This window comes from Zingiber officinale, chromosome 6B (genome assembly GCF_018446385.1).
Source record: "Zingiber officinale cultivar Zhangliang chromosome 6B, Zo_v1.1, whole genome shotgun sequence".
Taxonomy (NCBI): domain Eukaryota; kingdom Viridiplantae; phylum Streptophyta; class Magnoliopsida; order Zingiberales; family Zingiberaceae; genus Zingiber; species Zingiber officinale.
The window spans coordinates 81,701,262-81,719,437 of NC_055996.1; the positions used below are offsets into that span (position 1 = coordinate 81,701,262).

At 38.5% G+C, this 18,176-nt stretch overlaps 1 protein-coding gene across 1 annotated transcript; it reads right to left on the minus strand.

The window, feature by feature from the left end:
* Positions 1-487: 487 nt before the first annotated feature.
* On the minus strand, positions 488-2,225 carry LOC121990348 (probable alpha-1,6-mannosyltransferase MNN10). Its single transcript, XM_042544493.1, has 5 exons — positions 1,690-2,225; positions 1,577-1,609; positions 1,228-1,318; positions 875-1,135; positions 488-684 (listed from the first exon to the last, which is right to left on the minus strand). The coding sequence occupies exons 1-5, from the start codon at positions 2,170-2,172 to the stop codon at positions 587-589; spliced, it is 966 nt and encodes a 321-aa protein (XP_042400427.1). The 5' UTR covers positions 2,173-2,225; the 3' UTR covers positions 488-586.
* Positions 2,226-18,176: the final 15,951 nt, after the last annotated feature.

Here is an 18,176-nt window from a genome sequence, read left to right on the forward strand (position 1 = left end):
GTAGTTGTCGAAGTTCCCGAGGTTGCCACACAAAATTGGCAAGAAAGGACGTTGGCGATGAGACTGCAAGATTTTGTTGGAGTACGCTGATTTTTGGGTTGCTCTAAGTTGTTGTTGTGCTCCAAGATGTTCACGTTGTTGCTGACTAATGTTATAGAATCTGATGTTGAAATTGAGGTGCTGGAAGAGGAATTAAAGAAGGAAAAAGTTAAATTTTGAAGGAAGATAAAGAAAAGTAAGGGTCATGACTCTTGATACTATGTAGAAATTAATATGTAGAGGAAAAAATCAATATAAATTTTTTTTTATCATTTTATTATTAAAATCAATAGGTTTATTTATACCAATTATTCAAAATAATAATGAAAAGATTAAATAAGAATTATAATAATTATAAACATACTAATATGATAGACTTGGAAATATTAGTTTTCCTATTTGATATCCTAATTATAATAAATCCTAATTTATTAAAATCAATTAGAAATTATTTCTATTATTATCATTATTATTCACTTCAAAATAAATATTTCCTAATACACAAGTAAAGTAATGTTAATTACATTAACTATTTTTCTTTCATCGGCTAAACAGCGTGCATGTCCTCTATCAAGTTGGCCACCCATTTTCTCTTGTCATCAACGCCAGCAAGGTGCAGCAAGAAATCACCATCAGAGTAGACTCCTGTTCATTAACCACATTATCATTATCTGTTCATCAGGCATTTAAAAAAGGGATTTGGTAAACACAACTGCTAATTAATTAAAAGATAAATCCACTTTGTCTACATAATACCAAAAAACTATAAATTGTTAGAAATAAAATGATTTATTTCTTCTTCTTTAAATATAATCGAATGAAAAGTTGGACCAACCGTTCCAAGTAGCTTTAGGAGAGGCGAGCAGACGCAGCACGGATTTAAGAGTGGGAATCCAAGGATATGAATTGAAGAGGCATTGCATGGGCGATATGGCCACATGGGCTTGCAACTCTTCTTCGGATAGGCCGTAGATGAGATGCTTGAGGGCGTCGTTGTCGCCGCTCTTTGTGGATCCAAATTGAATGAAGGAGGTTTCGTTCCACCATATCTGCAAGAATCTCTTGCTCCACTTTGATCGTCTCACAAAGAAGACTCCTGATATTCAATATTCAATTGCGATTCTTATATTGACGGAAGCTTCGTGCATTTTTATACATGAAAATACATATTAAAGAAAGATTAAGCACCTGCATTGACCCCATTGGCATCCTCAGTGACCACTAGGTCAGGAGCCTTGTCAAAATCCATGTGCCCAATAGCAGCATGAAGAATACTCTCCTAACATTCAAAAAATAAATAAATAAATAAATATCATATTAAAGAAAACAAAATTCATGCTAATAGAGAAAGTTTTTTATATCTCCCTCCTCCTAAATATAATATATTAGTAATTAGTCCTTTTAATTTTATTTATTTATTTATTTTCAGTTTCTCTCGTTGAAGTGATTATACTTCTCGTTTTAAGTATAATTGATTTACACAATAAAATATTTATTTAAAAAAAAAAGTGGAAGAAAGAGACAGAAAGAGACTCACAAGAGATATCGAAGGGTTCATCACCATCGTGTCCTGAAACCAAGACCGCCAATTAGTTCACGAATAAAACAACGAATTCGCATCGGAAGTCAACGACGGTGGAGTGAGCTCACGGCGTCGTTCCAGAAGACCCAGTCGTAGCGCGGAAGCAGCGATTGGACGGCCAGGATCTTGCTCCAGCTAGGCGGGCGGCCAGGATCCACCAGCTTCCTGGCGTCCACGTACCGGTACCCCATCCCACCGGCGTACGACCGCTTGTTCCCCGCCACCGCCTCCCCCACCCCGCGGAACGACCGGAGCCGCCCGCCGCCCTCCGCCTCGTCGGAGAAGCTCACCATCGCGATGCGCGGCCGCCTCCGCTGCTGCTGCGCCGCCGCAGCCTCGGCCTCCTCGCCTACATACCCCTCCGGGTAGCACCGTCGGCCGAAGGAATTGGCGTGGCGGAGGAAGCCGGCGGCGGCCGCACGGGCGAAGGCGAGAGCGAGGAGAAAGGAGGCGGCGGAGACGAGGAGGAGGAGGAGCGGCGGCAGGCGGCGGTGCAGCGGCCGGGGCTTCTGCCACCGGAACGACGACGACGTAGGTGGACGCATAGCCATCTTTAAGCGGACGGGCGCTGAATATGGCTCCGTGGCTGATGAGACTCCTTAATAGTTTATCTCAGTCCTCACGCAAACTTAAAATAATTAATTAATAATTTATTTTTTGGAAAAAATAAAAAGAAGATGAGCCATCGTGACAAACATGAAAGCGCCATTGTCAAAGCAAACCAGCCGCCGACTCTGATTTTTCTCTTTGTCATTCTTTTCTTCGCTGGCTGTTTAAAATTGACTTGGAATGTTTTTGGTGGACTCTTTGGAAGAACTTATCTAACTTGTGGGGAAAATATGTGAAAATCTAGATTTTCACCGATTTCCTTCGTGGTAAATTCGCCGTTAATTTAATTCATAACTACTTTAGATTCTAGATTTAAGCCACGTCACAAATTGAAAATTTGGAAGTCAATGCCCTGCGCGGATTGGCAACTCTCATTCAATATAAATTTATTAATTATTATATGATATCTATTTTTTCAACCAACTCTCATTTAATTTAGATAATGATAGAATCGGTTAAAAATTCCTTTTCCATCGTATTACGAACTGTTGTTTTAACTTTTCTTTCATTTTTTTTTTCTAAATTTCATGATTATTATTCAACTTTTAGTTAAAAAATTACAGTACAAACTTAAATATTACAACCAGTAAATTCAAAAATTTGTAATAATAAATTTTTTAAGTTAAAAATTTAAACTTAAAAATTCATAAATATTATCGCCCAATATTATTACAACTTAAATAATCATAATTAAATATTTGATATAATTTTAGAGTTATCAAATTTTACTTTAAAATCATACTATTTCAAAATCTACAAATTGAACTAAATCAAATGGATAAAATTCTCATTCGAGTTAACACGCAAATCAATCAATCAAGTTGGAATTGAGCTTTAAAACTCTCAAAATTACAATTAATCAAGCTAGTAAAATTTTTAACAATCGACCGCTCGAAAAATATAAATCATGATATGGAATCCAGTTGAAAACTCCTCAGAAAGAAAGCCAAATTAATTTGGATATGAGTAAGTGTTGTCTCCGGGTAGCTTTTGGAGTATGCAAACTGATCGTCGAGGCTAGTGTTCGACACTATCTCCGTAAACGATATTGCTCCGCTACGGTGCTTAACGGATTGTTGCAATTCGTTCCCAAGATACAACGACGACGAACGTCTCGGAATCGTAGCACTCCGACTTCCGAGACCAGCGAACCTTTTAGTAGACTTCTTGGACTCTTGAATGCACAAGATAAGATGAATGCTTGAGGAAGAGAAGAGAAGATTGAGTGAGTATTCCATCATCTGGAGGGTTCTATTTATACTGAACGAAGAGGTTGAGTGTCCTTTGGGTGAGTGGATGTGTTCCTTGGGCTGGATCGATCTAGATCATCTATTCTGAAGGGTTGTAAACCTTCACCAAGCCTACTTCAATCTCATCCATCAGATCTGAGGAGTTGTGACCCTCAGATCCCGCCATCAAAGTGCAAAGTGCGCCTACAAAGCGCCCATTGCGCACGTGGCGGGTGGCGGGCTCACAGGTGCAAGCACCTGCTCGCCCTGGGCTAAGGGGTCACCTGTCCTTTTAATTTTTTGTGTTAACTCCATTAACACATCTTCATTAATAAGTAGAGAATACACATCGAGAATTTCCGATGTGGAACTATTCTCCTATGCACTTTATTAATGAATAACAAATGTTATTTTGGGTTGACTTTAAACATTAATTTCTCATTCACCCTTAATCGGTTTTGAGCAAATTAATAGTCTAAATCTATCTACGCGAATCATAGATTTCAATTTTGAAGTCAATTACGACTTTCAACAATTGATGGCTTCCTTCCTCTAAATCATTTTGGTCCATTTAAGGCCCCAATATCCAACAATCCCCCACATGAATGGAAATTAATGCAATGCGTGTATGCATGCTGACATTTTACAAGAGTCCAATCGATAAGTCACTACATCGGGAGAGGTAGCTTGTGGCTTTGAACCTTCCGTAGTGAAATGCTATCGAGTATACTAGGCTGCGCAGTGAACGTGATGTCTTGAACTGCTCAGCTGTTGGTGTATACTTAGACAATAACACCCACACAGAGATCTATCTCACCTACTTTAGGTTCTCATGGTTGGTTCCGTTTCGGCCATGGATACCATCTTGGATTCATGAGTGTTTCATTGAAGCGGCCTGTCTTCACACTCACATATGTGACACTTCTATCAAGAGTATCCTACCATACTCCACCTTATCAGGTATAGAAGTCACTAAAAGCATAAGCTTAACCTCACTACATGAGGTAGGACAGCATAAATTCATCCTAGGATTGGGATAGAGATAAACTATCTCCTGTGCTGAACCAACTTCAGTAACTTCGTTGTCCCATTGAACCAAGATCTTGGGATCTCCAGTCAACAAGGTTGGGTTACCGCTACAGTCGTTTTTAGTTGTAGATTTTTTAATCTCATTCCTCTTGATGAGCAGTATACTTGATCTCGACTCAACCCCTTCGTTAGAGGATCTGCCAAATTATCTTTGGACTTAACATAGTCGATTGCAATCACTCCATTCGAGATCAACTACCTAATGGTATTATGTCTACGACGTATATGTCGTGACTTCCCATTATACATATTACTCTGTGCCCTTCCAATCGCCGATTGACTATCACAGTGGATTAGTACGGCAGGCACAGGTTTCACCCAGCTAGGAATATCTTCCAAGAAATTCCGCAGCCATTCAGCTTCCTCAGCTGCTTTGTCTAGTGCTATAAACTCAGATTCCATAGTTGACCGAGCAATGCAAGTCTGCTTAGTGGATTTCCAAGATACTGCTCCCCCACCGATCATGGATACATATCCACTAGTGGATTTGGAGTCTTTTGTATCTGATATCCAATTAGCATCACAATATCCTTCCAATACAGCGGGATATTTTCCATAATGTAATCCATAGTTCATAGTATATTTCAAATATCTGAGAACTCGCATCAATGCTTTCCAATGGGTGTCGTTTGGATTACTCGTAAACGACTCAGTTTGTTGACCGTACAGGCAATATCCGGACGTGTGCAGTTTGTGAGATACATCAAACTGCCTATTATCCGAGAATATTCCAACTGCGATATGGTCTCACCATGGTTTTTTGCTAAGTGTTGACTTAGATCCATAGGTGTTTTCACTGTAGAGAGATCGTACGCATTGAATTTTTTCAATACAGATTCTACATAATGGGATTGTGTTAAAACTATCCCTTCTGATGTCCTGAGAATTTTAATTCCCAATATAACATCTGCTTGACCCATATCTTTCATATCAAAATTTCTGGTCAATATTTTCTTTGTAGTCATGATTACTGCCCATTATTAGCATGTCGTCTACGTATAGACAGACAATTACATAGCCTTCAGGTGTGTTTTTGACATAAATGCATTTGTCACATTCATTTATTCTGAATTCGTTTGACAGCATTACTTTGTCAAATTTTTCGTGCCATTGTTTAGGCGCTTGCTTAAGTCCGTACAACGACTTAACAAGTTGACACACCTTTTTCTCATTTCCAGAAGCCATGAACCCTTCGGGTTGCTCCATATAAATTTCTTCTTCCAACTCACCATTTAAGAATGCAGTCTTAACATCCATTTGATGTATTTCAAGGTCATACAGTGCTGCAATGGCTATTAGCACTCGTATGGACGTAATCCTTGTCACCGGTGAGTATGTATCGAAGTAATTAAGGCCTTCCTCTTGCTTGTACCCCTTGGCTACAAGTCTGGCCTTATACTTGTCAATTGATCCATCAGCTTTATACTTACGTTTTAGTATCCACTTACAACCTAATGGTTTATTACCAGAAGGAAGGTCTACTAATTCCCAAGTATGATTATTCATTATAGACTCAATTTCACTATTGACAGCTTCTTTCCACATTGGAGCATCGGGTCTAGAGAGAGCTTCACTTAATGTTCTTGGTTCCATTTCTGACATGAAAGTCATGAAATCTGGCCCGAACGATTTCTCAACTCTAGCCCGTTTGCTACGACGTGGCTCTTTACTTTGATCGTCAATAGTCCTTTTATAACAGCTAAGTTCGGTAACGTCATTTTTGTTTGAACTTCCGTTGTTATCACTTTCAACGTTTCCCTTTTTATTTGAGAATACGTTTTCAAAGAATATCGCATTTCGAGATTCTATGGTTGTTCCCACATGTATATCAGGAATATCTGATTTGTGAACTAGGAAACGATATGCACTACTATTATGGGCATATCCGACAAATATCGCATCGAACATTTTAGGTTCGATCTTTACTTGCTTTGGTTTAGGTACTTCGACCTTTGCCAAGCACCCCCACACTTTCAGGTATTTGTACGATGGCTCGCGGCCTTTCCATAGTTCATATGGAGTTTTATCATTTTTCTTATGAGGGATTCTGTTGAGAATGTGATTTGCCGATAATATTGCTTCCCCCCACAAGTTTTAAGGTAAGCCTGAATTTATCAACAAAGCATTCATCATTTCTTTTAGTGTCCGATTTTTACGTTCGGCAACACCGTTTGATTGAGGTGAGTAAGGTGCCGTTGTTTGATGGATAATGCCAGATTCTGTACAAAATTCATCAAACGGTGCACCATATTCTCCACCTCTATCGCTTCGAATTATTTTAATTCGTTTGTCAAGTTGGTTTTCAACTTCTATTTTATAGGTTCTGAACGCCTCTAGGGCTTCGTCTTTACTTCTTAAAAGAAAGACATAACAGAACTTTGTGCAGTCATAGATAAAAGTAATAAAATATTTTTTACCTCCTCTAGTTTGCACAAATTTCAAGTCACATAGATTACTATGTATTAACTCTAGAGGAGTTGTCGTCCTTTCCACCGAATGAAAAGGTAGTTTCGTCATTTTCGCTTCCACGCACACTTCACATTTGAGTGTTCCGTCAACATTGACGTTTGGTAATAAATTTAATTTGACGAGACGTTTGAGAGTATTATTATTCACATGTCCGAGTCGATCATGCCATAAATTAAAACACTCAACAACATAGCTGGAAGCATTTATTTTATTACCATCAAAATTTCGGAGTACAGGCATTACAACCATTTTGAATAGACCCTTTTCTAGGTACCCCTTTCCTACGAAGACACCATTCTTCGTAAGTACAAAGTTGTCTGACTGGAACACTAGCCTAAATCCGGCCTTGACCAATGCCGCTCCAGAAACTAGGTTCTTACTGATGTCGGGAGCATGGAGTACATCAATGAGTGTTAGCTCCTTTCCGGACGTCATCTTCAGAACAACTTTTCCGAGTCCAACAATTGGCGACGTCGTGGAATTACCCATATAGAGCTTCCTGCCATTTATCGGAGTATACTTGGAGAACATCGCTTTATCGGAACAGATATGACTAGTTGCTCCAGTATCAATGAACCACTGCTTCGGGTTGGTATCCATCAAGTTGGCTTCAAATACAACCGCAGTGAGATCCAAGTCCTCAAGAGAGGTTGGGACATGATTCGCAACATCCTTTAGCCCCTTGGTTGGCTTCTTTGGGCGTCTGCAGTCCTTGGATAGGTGTCCTGCCTTTCCACAGTTGTAGCAGGAGCCTTTGAACTTCTTTGCTTGAGCCTTCTTTTTGAACTGCTTCGGCTTTTTGGCGTTCGGCTCGACCAGGTTGGACATTTCGTCTATAGTCCGCTTGGTTCCTCTGGAGTCGGATAACTTTCGATTATCCTCCTCTATTCGTGGCCTCAGGATCAGGTCTTGCAACCCTATTTCCTTTTGCTTGTGCTTTAGGTAATTCTTGAAATCCTTCCATGACGGAGGGAGCTTCTCAATTACCGCAGCAACTGCGAATGTCTCGTTCAGCTTCATGCCTTCGGCGTCCAGATCATGCATTATTAATTGCATATCTTGGACTTGAGATGAGACGCTTTTTGAGTCCACCATCTTGAAATCGACCGACGATGAATTTCTTCAATCCAGCATTTTCGGTCTTGTATTTCTTCTCAAGGGATTCCCACAAAGATTTTGCCGTCTCCAGAGAACAATATACGTTATATAACGTGTTGTCCAAGGCGTTGAGTATATAATTGCGGCACAGAAAATCTCCATGAGACCACGCATCGCTAGCAGCCTTACTTCCTTCCGTAGCGGCTGGCGTGTCTTCATGCAAAAACCGTACAAGGTTTAGCGTTGTTAGATAAAACAACATCTTCTGTTGCCATCTTTTGAAGTCGGTTCGGTGAATTTCTCCGGCTTTTCTCCGTGCGGAATGGTTGTCGGAATGGCGGTCGGGACGGCCGTCGGAATGTCGTTGGTAGCCATATCGGTTTGCAGGAAATATCGTTTACGACTGTTGAACCCGGGTAGCTTTTGGAGTATGCAAACTGATCGTCGAGGCTAGTGTTCGACACTATCTCCATAAATTGCTCGTCGGTGCTTAACGGATTGTTGCAATTCGTTCCCAAGATACAACGACGACGAACGTCTCGGAATCGTAGCACTCCGACTTCCGAGACCAGCGAACCTTTTAGTAGACTTCTTGGACTCTTGAATGCACAAGATGAGATGAATGCTTGAGGAAGAGAAGAGAAGATTGAGTGAGTATTCCATCATCTGGAGGGTTCTATTTATACTGAACGAAGAGGTTGAGTGTCCTTTGGGTGAGTGGATGTGTTCCTTGGGCTGGATCGATCTAGATCATCTATTCTGAAGGGTTGTAACCCTTCACCAAGCCCACTTCAATCTCATCCATCAGATCTGAGGAGTTGTGACCCTCAGATCCCGCCTATTGTCATCAGCCATCGGATCTGGATCCATTGATTCGATGCTTCAGATCAAGCCTCATCCCAGGCCGTCAGATCGTTACTCTTTGCGATCCAACGCTCTAGATCGCATCACAAGCGATCCATCATATCTATTTGATCAACGTTGATCAACGGTAGCCATCCATTCCCTAAGTCAACTGTCCAGTCATCTCCCTTTGCCCACGAGGATGCGAAGCTGCCATCGGTAAGAGCGACCGTCACCCGAGTGCCGCGCTGCAATGTCACCTGGAGCATAAATTTAAGCTCCTCAAAGTGCGCCTACAAAGCGCCCATTGCGCACGTGCGCACGTGGCGGGTGGCGGGCTCACAGGTGCAAGCACCTGCTCGCCCTGGGCTAAGGTGTCACCTGTCCTTTTAATTTTTTGTGTTAACTCCATTAACACATCTTCATTAATAAGTAGAGAATACACATCGAGAATTTTCGATGTGGGACTATTCTCCTATGCACTTTATTAATGAATAACAAATGTTATTTTGGGTTGACTTTAAACATTAATTTCTCATTCATCCTTAATCGGTTTTGAGCAAATTAATAGTCTAAATCTATCTACGCGAATCGTAGATTTCAATTTTGAAGTCAATTACGACTTTCAACAATTGATGGCTTCCTTCCTCTAAATCGTTTTGGTCCATTTAAGGCCCCAATATCCAACAATAAGATGGTTATATGATGATTTTGTTCAAATTACTATCGAAAACTTGAAGGGAGACGTTGGCCATAATCAGGTTTGGTCAGAAATCTTCTTAATGTTAAAATACATGTAACTCACGGTCTACACATAACTCACAATCTAAACTCTAAGAAATCATAGACGAAATGATAAAAATCAAAGAAGAACAGCTCTCGCATAACTTGTGTCTACTAAGAATTGTTTTTCATCATGTCTTGCTCAAATATTTCGATTCAAGCCACAAATCGATGCAATATGACTTGGATTAGGTTGAGTTAACATCAAACATCATTTTTCAATAATTTTCAAATGATAATTGCTCAGAAATTGGAAGGGGAGGAGGTCGTTGAAAATAACCAATGGACTTATGGCAGGGTTGACAAAAATAAAATTAAAAATTATTAATTTATTTTAGAAAATTAGGTGGAATAAGAGCCCACCTAATCAAGGGTTGCTCCGCTCGTGGCCTTGCACCAATATTCGATTCTAGAAATGGGAATGGACCAAATGACATGCATATTTGGTAAATTCCTTGCCCCGTTCCCGCTAGTGCTAACTTTACTCTTTCGTTTGTATGCAACTTTCCACTCTTCTCTTTCCTCATATTAAACTTTTCTTGTTTTCTTTCTCTCTTACATGTAATAATCACTTTGATATTGATTTTTAAAAAATCAGCACCACAAACTTAATTACACTAGTACCACAATGATGCTTATTTCTAAAAATCAGCATCATAGTGATGGGAAGACCAAAACCAACTTGGTCTAGTCTGTTCTAAAATCATGCCCAATATGATCTTGGTCTCTAGGAAATCATGCACAAACGTTCTAGCTGAAAGTTAATATAATACTAGAGCATCTTTGAGAAGCCTTAAATAAGTAATGGAGACACATTTGGACTCCTTGTAACCTTAAAAACCTATAAGATTTGAAATAGATGTAATTTAAGCTATCTAGGTTGATCAATATATTTTGACCGAAATACATTGATAGACCTAGACTATTTGGATTTTTGTAAACTTGCACTTATTCGGTAGGATTGAGTGAGAGGAAGATAGATATGATGCCAAATCTTGATTTTGATCCAGAAAAATTATGGGCCTAGTGTACTCTGGGCTTGATCTGAGAGCAGATCAAGATCAACTTGCACCCAAAGTGAAGTGATTACTTAACTGTATTCTTTTAGAGACCAGAATCACTTTAGACCTGATCTGAGAGAAATTAGGACCAATTAGTTTTGGTCTCTCTATCACCATGGTGTTGATTTTTAAAAATTAACACCACAATGATTTATTGTATGCATATAAATTAAAGGAGAGAGAAAAAAATGAAAAGTTTACTGGATGAAGGAGAAGAGAAAAAAGTTGCATATAAAGGATAAAAGAGACTAAAAAGTCTAAATCAAGCTTTGACAGAAGGAATAAAATGGAAATTAGACCATCCAAACTCAGGGGGCGTTTGGTTTAAGTGTAGGAATAGGAATAGGAATGAGTTTGATAGTAGATTAGAATGAGAATGGATTTAGTCATTCCAATACTGCTATTTGGTTTATAAATTTTGATTAGGTATGATTACCAATACTGCTGTTTGGTTTGTCAAAAGTTCAAGAATACAAATATAATAAATATAATATTTATCCTTAAAATAAATATAATGTTCCTAATAAAGTGATCATCAATGGTACAATGATAATTTATTTTTTTTAAAAAAATTAAATGTCATTGATTTAGTTGTAAAAATTATTAGAATGGAAAAAGATAATATAGTAATGTTAAATTAGATTATTGCATTGCCCTCTCTATCGTCGAAAGGAAACAAAGAAAACATAGTAACATAATACTATAGCAATTTAATCTAGGTGAGTGCTTCGAAATCATCATTGTTTTTTTTTTTCATTTTTCTTATATTCTGCTAGCTTCTACTACATATGAATCATAGCTAGTTCATTCTTCTCTTGATTTTTAAACTCATTGTATGCTAAGCAAAACAATTCAGAGAAACAATCTGAGTTTTTCTCTTAATGGCCTCTCCCCATACATTGCAATATCTTTAGCAGTGAACAAAAGATATTCATGGCTCCTCGTGGTCCACGGAGTGACTTATGAGTTGTAGTTGTGACGATATCTGCATACTCGAATGGAGATGGAATGACACCACCAGCAACAAATCCACTTATATGAGCCATATCTGCTAGAAGGATAGCTTTGTGTTTGTCACATACCCGTTTTACACCAGAATATCAAATTTTAAGAAAGAACCAGTCAATCACTATACAAGTCATGATGAAAATCAAATTATAAAGGGACAAGAATAGTTGGCTTAACGGCATGGAAACAAGTCTACCTTCCTAATACGAGCATAGTCATAGAGGCGAGAATAGGCACTAGCACCAACCACTATTAATTTTGGCCTGAAGAGTGTAGCACTTTTCTCCAACTGTGTAGAAAAATAAGGTCAGCTTGAGCATGATAATGAGATTTTCAGGCCAACACAAATCAATAAAAGAAATCATCACTAGGATGACCACAGATTATGACAGTGCTATTTATGTTGCAAAGTAAATTTTTTTCTCATGGAAGTATGGGTATATAATCCAGAATATGATGTAATGTTTTAATTCATAATTTATATATATAGAATGCATTGAAGGTATATATGATTTTTTGGTCCGAAAGAAGTTATATCATTTGATAGATATTTTGAAGAAATTGGGGTAACAGCAACTAAGACGAATATTCATATTCTTAAATTTTTTTTAAAAAAAATGCCACCTGATCGTAATCAATATACCCAGTACTCTCATCAAGCCTGTAAGGCATTGTTTCAAAGAATATGGACACTGCAGAGATCTTCTTGGTATCAGTCTGCAAAAGTTTGATCAAACATAGAATCATGAGATATCGACCTAAACACTAGCATCAAGTAAATAAACAAGAAACTGAACTTCACATATAATACAAGAAAATCATTTTTCCGAATTTGCTTAAGCATTTAAGTTAGATCATTGTCAGTATAATTAATGGCATGAAAATCTATGCTATACTTTGAACTCAAACCTTCTGGGTTTAATGTCGGGATTTTTGAAAGATCTACATAACAAAACTTTATGTGGATCTATTGCAAGTCTAGTCTTGTGGAGATCCCCATACAGTGCAGTATCTTTAGCAAGAAAAAGAATTCTCTTACAGTAGCATCCACTTGTTTAATCCCACACAATTTGATATTCATATATTTAGCAGGGAACAAAAATGATCAATGTCTCCAAAACAACCAAAAAAAAACTTGTTTCCACAAAATCCAGCAATGTTATCACAAAACTCAGCAATGTTATCACAAAACTCAGCATAACAGTCATGGAACGCAAGTAGTTTCCATAAAATTCAGCACCATTATCTACATATTTGGGGAGGGAATGAGCAGGCTAACTACATAGTTCCTTCGCAACTCTGAAGGAAGATTGAATAACACATCAATCTTGTCTTTATCTGCAGTGAATATATTAGCTGCTTTGAATACATCACCACTAGGAAGACTAAGGTTCATTAGCTCAGCAATTACATCTTTTCATTCTTTCTGGAGCCATTTTTTCTTGCAAATTTTCTTCTGCCATGACATTTGCAATGGTTGCAAAATTTGCATTAAAACCATCCACAAAAGTGCTAAATCCATGGTTCATGTCTTGTAGTTGTGTCGCAATATCCAAGTGTGCTGTTGGTTTTTTTGTCTTTACAACTTTATCTCGAGTTGTTAATGGTTGTTTTCGTTTTGTCGCTGACTTTGTCACATCAGTGTTTTGTGAAGCAGTGGATGTCACGCCCCAGAGGAGTCCCCGCCAGACAAAAATCCGACAACATCTCCCCTGTACGGGTGACAATTGAAGCAATACATACATACATCACAACATATAAACATAAACATCAGCTCACACGGCTGGAACATACATAAAATAGAAACAACATAACCACGTAGTTAATATACGCAGCCTACCCGGCTGGACATAAATGAATAAACCAACCACGCAGTTAATATTTATCCCACACAGCTGTATCAAAAACGCAGCAGAAAAATGAATAGAAAACCCACAATCCACAACCAAAATTTACTAGCCAATTAGGCTTATACAACCATAAGAGCACGAAAGCAAAACACTACGAATTAAACTCCAACCCCAGACCAATTCATACAATACCAAAATCGTTGTATACTAAAATTACAAGTAAAGCGGAAATAAAACCGTTATAACGAAGGACCCAGGACTGACAACCGACATCTCTCCAAGCATCCATGAATCATCTACTGCTACTTGGCGAAAGAAAATCATTTTGTGGGGTGGTGAGTATTGGAACTCAGCGGATAAAGAAAAAGATAGTGCATGAACATAATATACAACTAGCAAGTGAGCCAAGAATATACAGTCTCATAAAGAAAATAGCAGATACTAAAACAGAATCATAATAAATGCTCATACTTGAAACTCTATCCTAGGCTAGTAAGAGAAGGTCAGAAGTAGTACTAATATGCTACAGTACTGCTCATAACTACAGAGGAAATGTGTAAGGTATATACATACTTCCAATAAGTAAACCAAGGACTAAACACCTACAACGAGGGTACATCTCAACTTAAACAAGCATAGCAGCATAAGTGAGCAACAGCAGTATATAAGCAATAACAGCATATATAAATAGCAGCAGCCAAAGCAAGTATAATAACAAACAGCGTATGCACGAATGGTCATCCCGCCCACCTCTCTGCACCATGACCCCTGTATGGTCGAGAGGTCGGATCGATGACAACTGTACCACCCAAAGGCCGCCGCTCCTCTCGAGTGACCAGATGGACAAGTGCTAAGTAGCTATCTAGCTACCAAGCGAAAGGGATCCCTGCTGCTCACAACTCCAGCTACCACTATCCATGAGTGGCCGAGTGCGGCACGACAGGACAAGCGGCATCTCCTCCAGCTACCACTACCCATGAGTGGCCAAGTGTGCGGCGCGGCCCGACGACTCACTCCCCCACAAGGAAGAAGTGGTCGCCTGCATGCATGCATGCAATGATATGATGCGTACAATGCAGCAGTCATCATATAAACATAAGCAAAAGTCAGGTATAAGGTATGCTACATGAAGCCAGCATGCATAATACGGTACATAAGTAAACAACAGTCAAAGCATACAAACATGGTATCTAGTATTGGTTACTGATCATGGACAACAACAAGCGACTGTATAGATATGGAAACAAATTTCTCAAAGATCGTGTGGAAGTATCAAGCGCAGGAAAATAAGAGTGGAGTCAAGGTAAAAATAATTTCTTATCCAAAATAGTTCATGCACCAAGGTCAAAGTACTAAAAAAACAAAACAAGAAGTGTCCACCTTAAATGTAGACCGAGTTAAACAATCTCCACGTCGAAGTGCTCGTCTCGAATTGCAATCCTGTAAATCACATAATGTACGGTTTAACTAATTGCATATGACATTACTAGCTAAACTAAATCCCAAACCCAAATAGATATGTCTACTTCCTCTAATCTTTCTAATCGTTGAATCCATTAAATCTGAGAATTAATTTTATTCATAACCCATCACCACTTATCACAATAACAATCTAATGATTTTCTATTAATGCTCACGAAATCATTAAAATCAACCTACCAACTGATTAACCCAACCACCATAGAAAATCTGAAATCAAACCCCCCATCTATCCCATAATCACATTAGGTTAAACCAAAGATGAATCAATTCTAACTCACCCAAATTGATATCCCAGCCTACGCTTCACAGCCGCAAAAATTTGTTGCTAAAATCTGGTAGTCGAAGTTACAACGAAGTTACTACCAGGAACAAAACCAGAGCTGCTGCTGAAAACCAAAAACACCGCCTCTTGTAGACCTAACAACCCAAACTACGAATCCATTAATTAGCTTTATAATCCCAAAACAAACCTAAAATTCAACAACCTTACCTCCAATTCTAAATGCCCCCCAATTGGTTCACGGATTCAGTTATCGGCGGTGGAATCGATCTCGAAGTGAAGAAGGGCTCTGGTTCGGTGGCTGTCCGTAGCTCGATCGCGAGAAGGACCAACCCAAACTAGGGCAGAGGGTGGCTAGGGCACAGGCTACAGGGCTTGGAATGCTCCGTGCGGCGACGAAGTGAGGCGATGAGAGAGGGCGACACACAGGGCACTCCTGCTCGGGTCGAGACTGTCGGCAGTGATGAAGACGAAGACGGAGTGCTCAACCACCGGCGACCGGCTCCCTTGTGGCGTCATCGTCGAGGACAACTAGGGTACGGGATAGAGAGGAATCGGGTGGCGGCGTGAGCTCAACAAAGAAGGTGAGGGAGGCCAGGAGCGAAGTCGGCAGTGACAAGAGGAAGGAAAAGGCGCGCGTGTCGGCAAGATTAGGGCACAGGGTCACGAGCTCGTTGAGAAGAAGAGAGGAGTTGGCGTCGCAAGATGATGAGAAGGGAAGGGATTCGGTGACGGGAGAAGAAATAGGGCTCGGGAGAATATTAAAGAGGAAAATAAAATAATTAGAAAACTTAGGTTTGATTTAATCAAACTCTAAGTACTTTCCTAAATCAACTCCTATTTTTTGGATATTTCCAAACAGATTTTTCTCAAGTTCAGTAATGCATCCCCTTTGATTACATCATACGAGCTCCAATTAAATCCCAAAAAATTTCTAAAAATCCCTAAAAATTTCAACAAGATTATTTGTCAAATAACCTTATTATTTAATTATTATTTGGGTACCGTATTTTACAGTGGAAGTTGATTCTGATTCAAAATACACATTATTGTCTTCTTCATACTCATTTGAAAAAGGATAGAATGCACCTAGATTTTCACCTCCACTTTCATCATTTTGATCAACTTCCAAATTGTAAATAGCATCTACATATCCTTGAACAGCAACACCAATAGCTCTATCCCTTCCATAAATTAATTCAAGTTGATTCAAATATAGAAATTTGAAATCCCACATTCCTTTTGCCTTTTTGTGAGTCTACAAAATATAAAATATATATGATTGAAAAAAGTTTAAGGAAATATGAAATTAAAGATTTGAGAGAGTAAAAAATTGTCGGACACTAATATATAAAAATTACTTGACAGTAGCTATCAAACCATTGCTTTTCACATGCTATTTTTTTCTCCACATCATTCTATTGACATCCACTTTGCCTACACATGTCATTAATAATATGAAATCTTGTCTTTAACCACTTGATTTTGGATTCAAGATGAGGTGTAACTTGTTTTGTAAAAGTAGGGATCTTGCTTAGCATTCTCTTATTGACCTCAGTCATGTAATTGCTTTTAAAACCACCATCTGTCTTCTATGAAAGATCACAAGTCATATCTTGAAGAGTTGCAATTAATACTTGGATTTCATTTTCTGTCCAGAAATATTTATTTCTCCCACGTCCTTGAACTATTTGATCTTGCTCCATCCTAACATATAATAATGTTATACCAAATTTGCAAGTCAAATCATTAAAAGTCATGAGTAAAAAAGACAATTGTTATAAAAAACTAAAACATGTGATACACCAAAATAAAATAATTACTGGATTAAATAAATAACAGTTACGTTTACAGAACAGACGCCTTCTTAAACATGACAAACATGTTGAAACATTCATGAAAATACAATAACAAAATCATTAACATATCCTCTTGCCCATAAATGGTCAAGGACACGATCTTTCACTCCAATGATTAAACATTTCAAGTGTCAATATATTTCTAAAGTTGATCCATTCTTCAATTGGGGTGATACTTGTCACATATTCATCATCTTCAAAGTGTTCATCTTCCATGTCATCTTCTTCAAGTGGTTCCAACTCTTGTGGATCAAAACTCATGTACTTTCGAATTAGATTGTGTAAAAGGCAACACGTTAAAATAATGCACACTTGAGTTTCAATTGGAAAAAATGAGGGGGAAGCTAATATTTTCCATCGCCCTTTGAGCAACCCAAAGCATCTCTCAATCACATTTTTGGCCTTTGAATGTTTCATATTAAAATACGCTTTGGCTGTATGTGGTCGGTGACCGTGAAACTCATTTAGATGGCACCGTTGCCCTCGAAAATGAGCTAAAAATCCATCTGCATTACAATATCCAGAATTCACCAAATAGTAACAACCTTCAAGGACACAAAAAATTATTTTGTATTAATTATGAGTTTGAATGAAGTTTTATATTGAAAAGCTAACTAGCTAGTGCAATACCAATTGTACCTTGAGGAACTTTAAGACCGTTAGACCTAATCATAGTATCTCTAAGCACACGACCATCATGTGCAGAACCCTCCCATCCAGGTAAAACATATATAAATTGCATGTTTGGACAGCAAACACCCAATACATTTGAAGCTATATTTGCTTTTCTAGTGTGATATCGAGGTTTTTGATCAGAAGGAGGTGTGACTTTGATTAATGTACCATCCAAAGCACCTAAACAACCCTGCCATTTAAATATTTTGAAAAAATAATA

Coding starts and splice junctions, on each gene's coding strand:
- LOC121990348 (XM_042544493.1), bottom strand. CDS start 2,172: ATGGCTATGCGTCCACCTACGTCGTCGTCGTTCCGGTGGCAGAAGCCC. Junction 1,136..1,227: donor TGCCAATGGGGTCAATGCAG/GTGCTTAATCTT, acceptor ATTGAATATCAG/GAGTCTTCTTTGTGAGACGA. Junction 685..874: donor TCCTAAAGCTACTTGGAACG/GTTGGTCCAACT, acceptor GTTAATGAACAG/GAGTCTACTCTGATGGTGAT.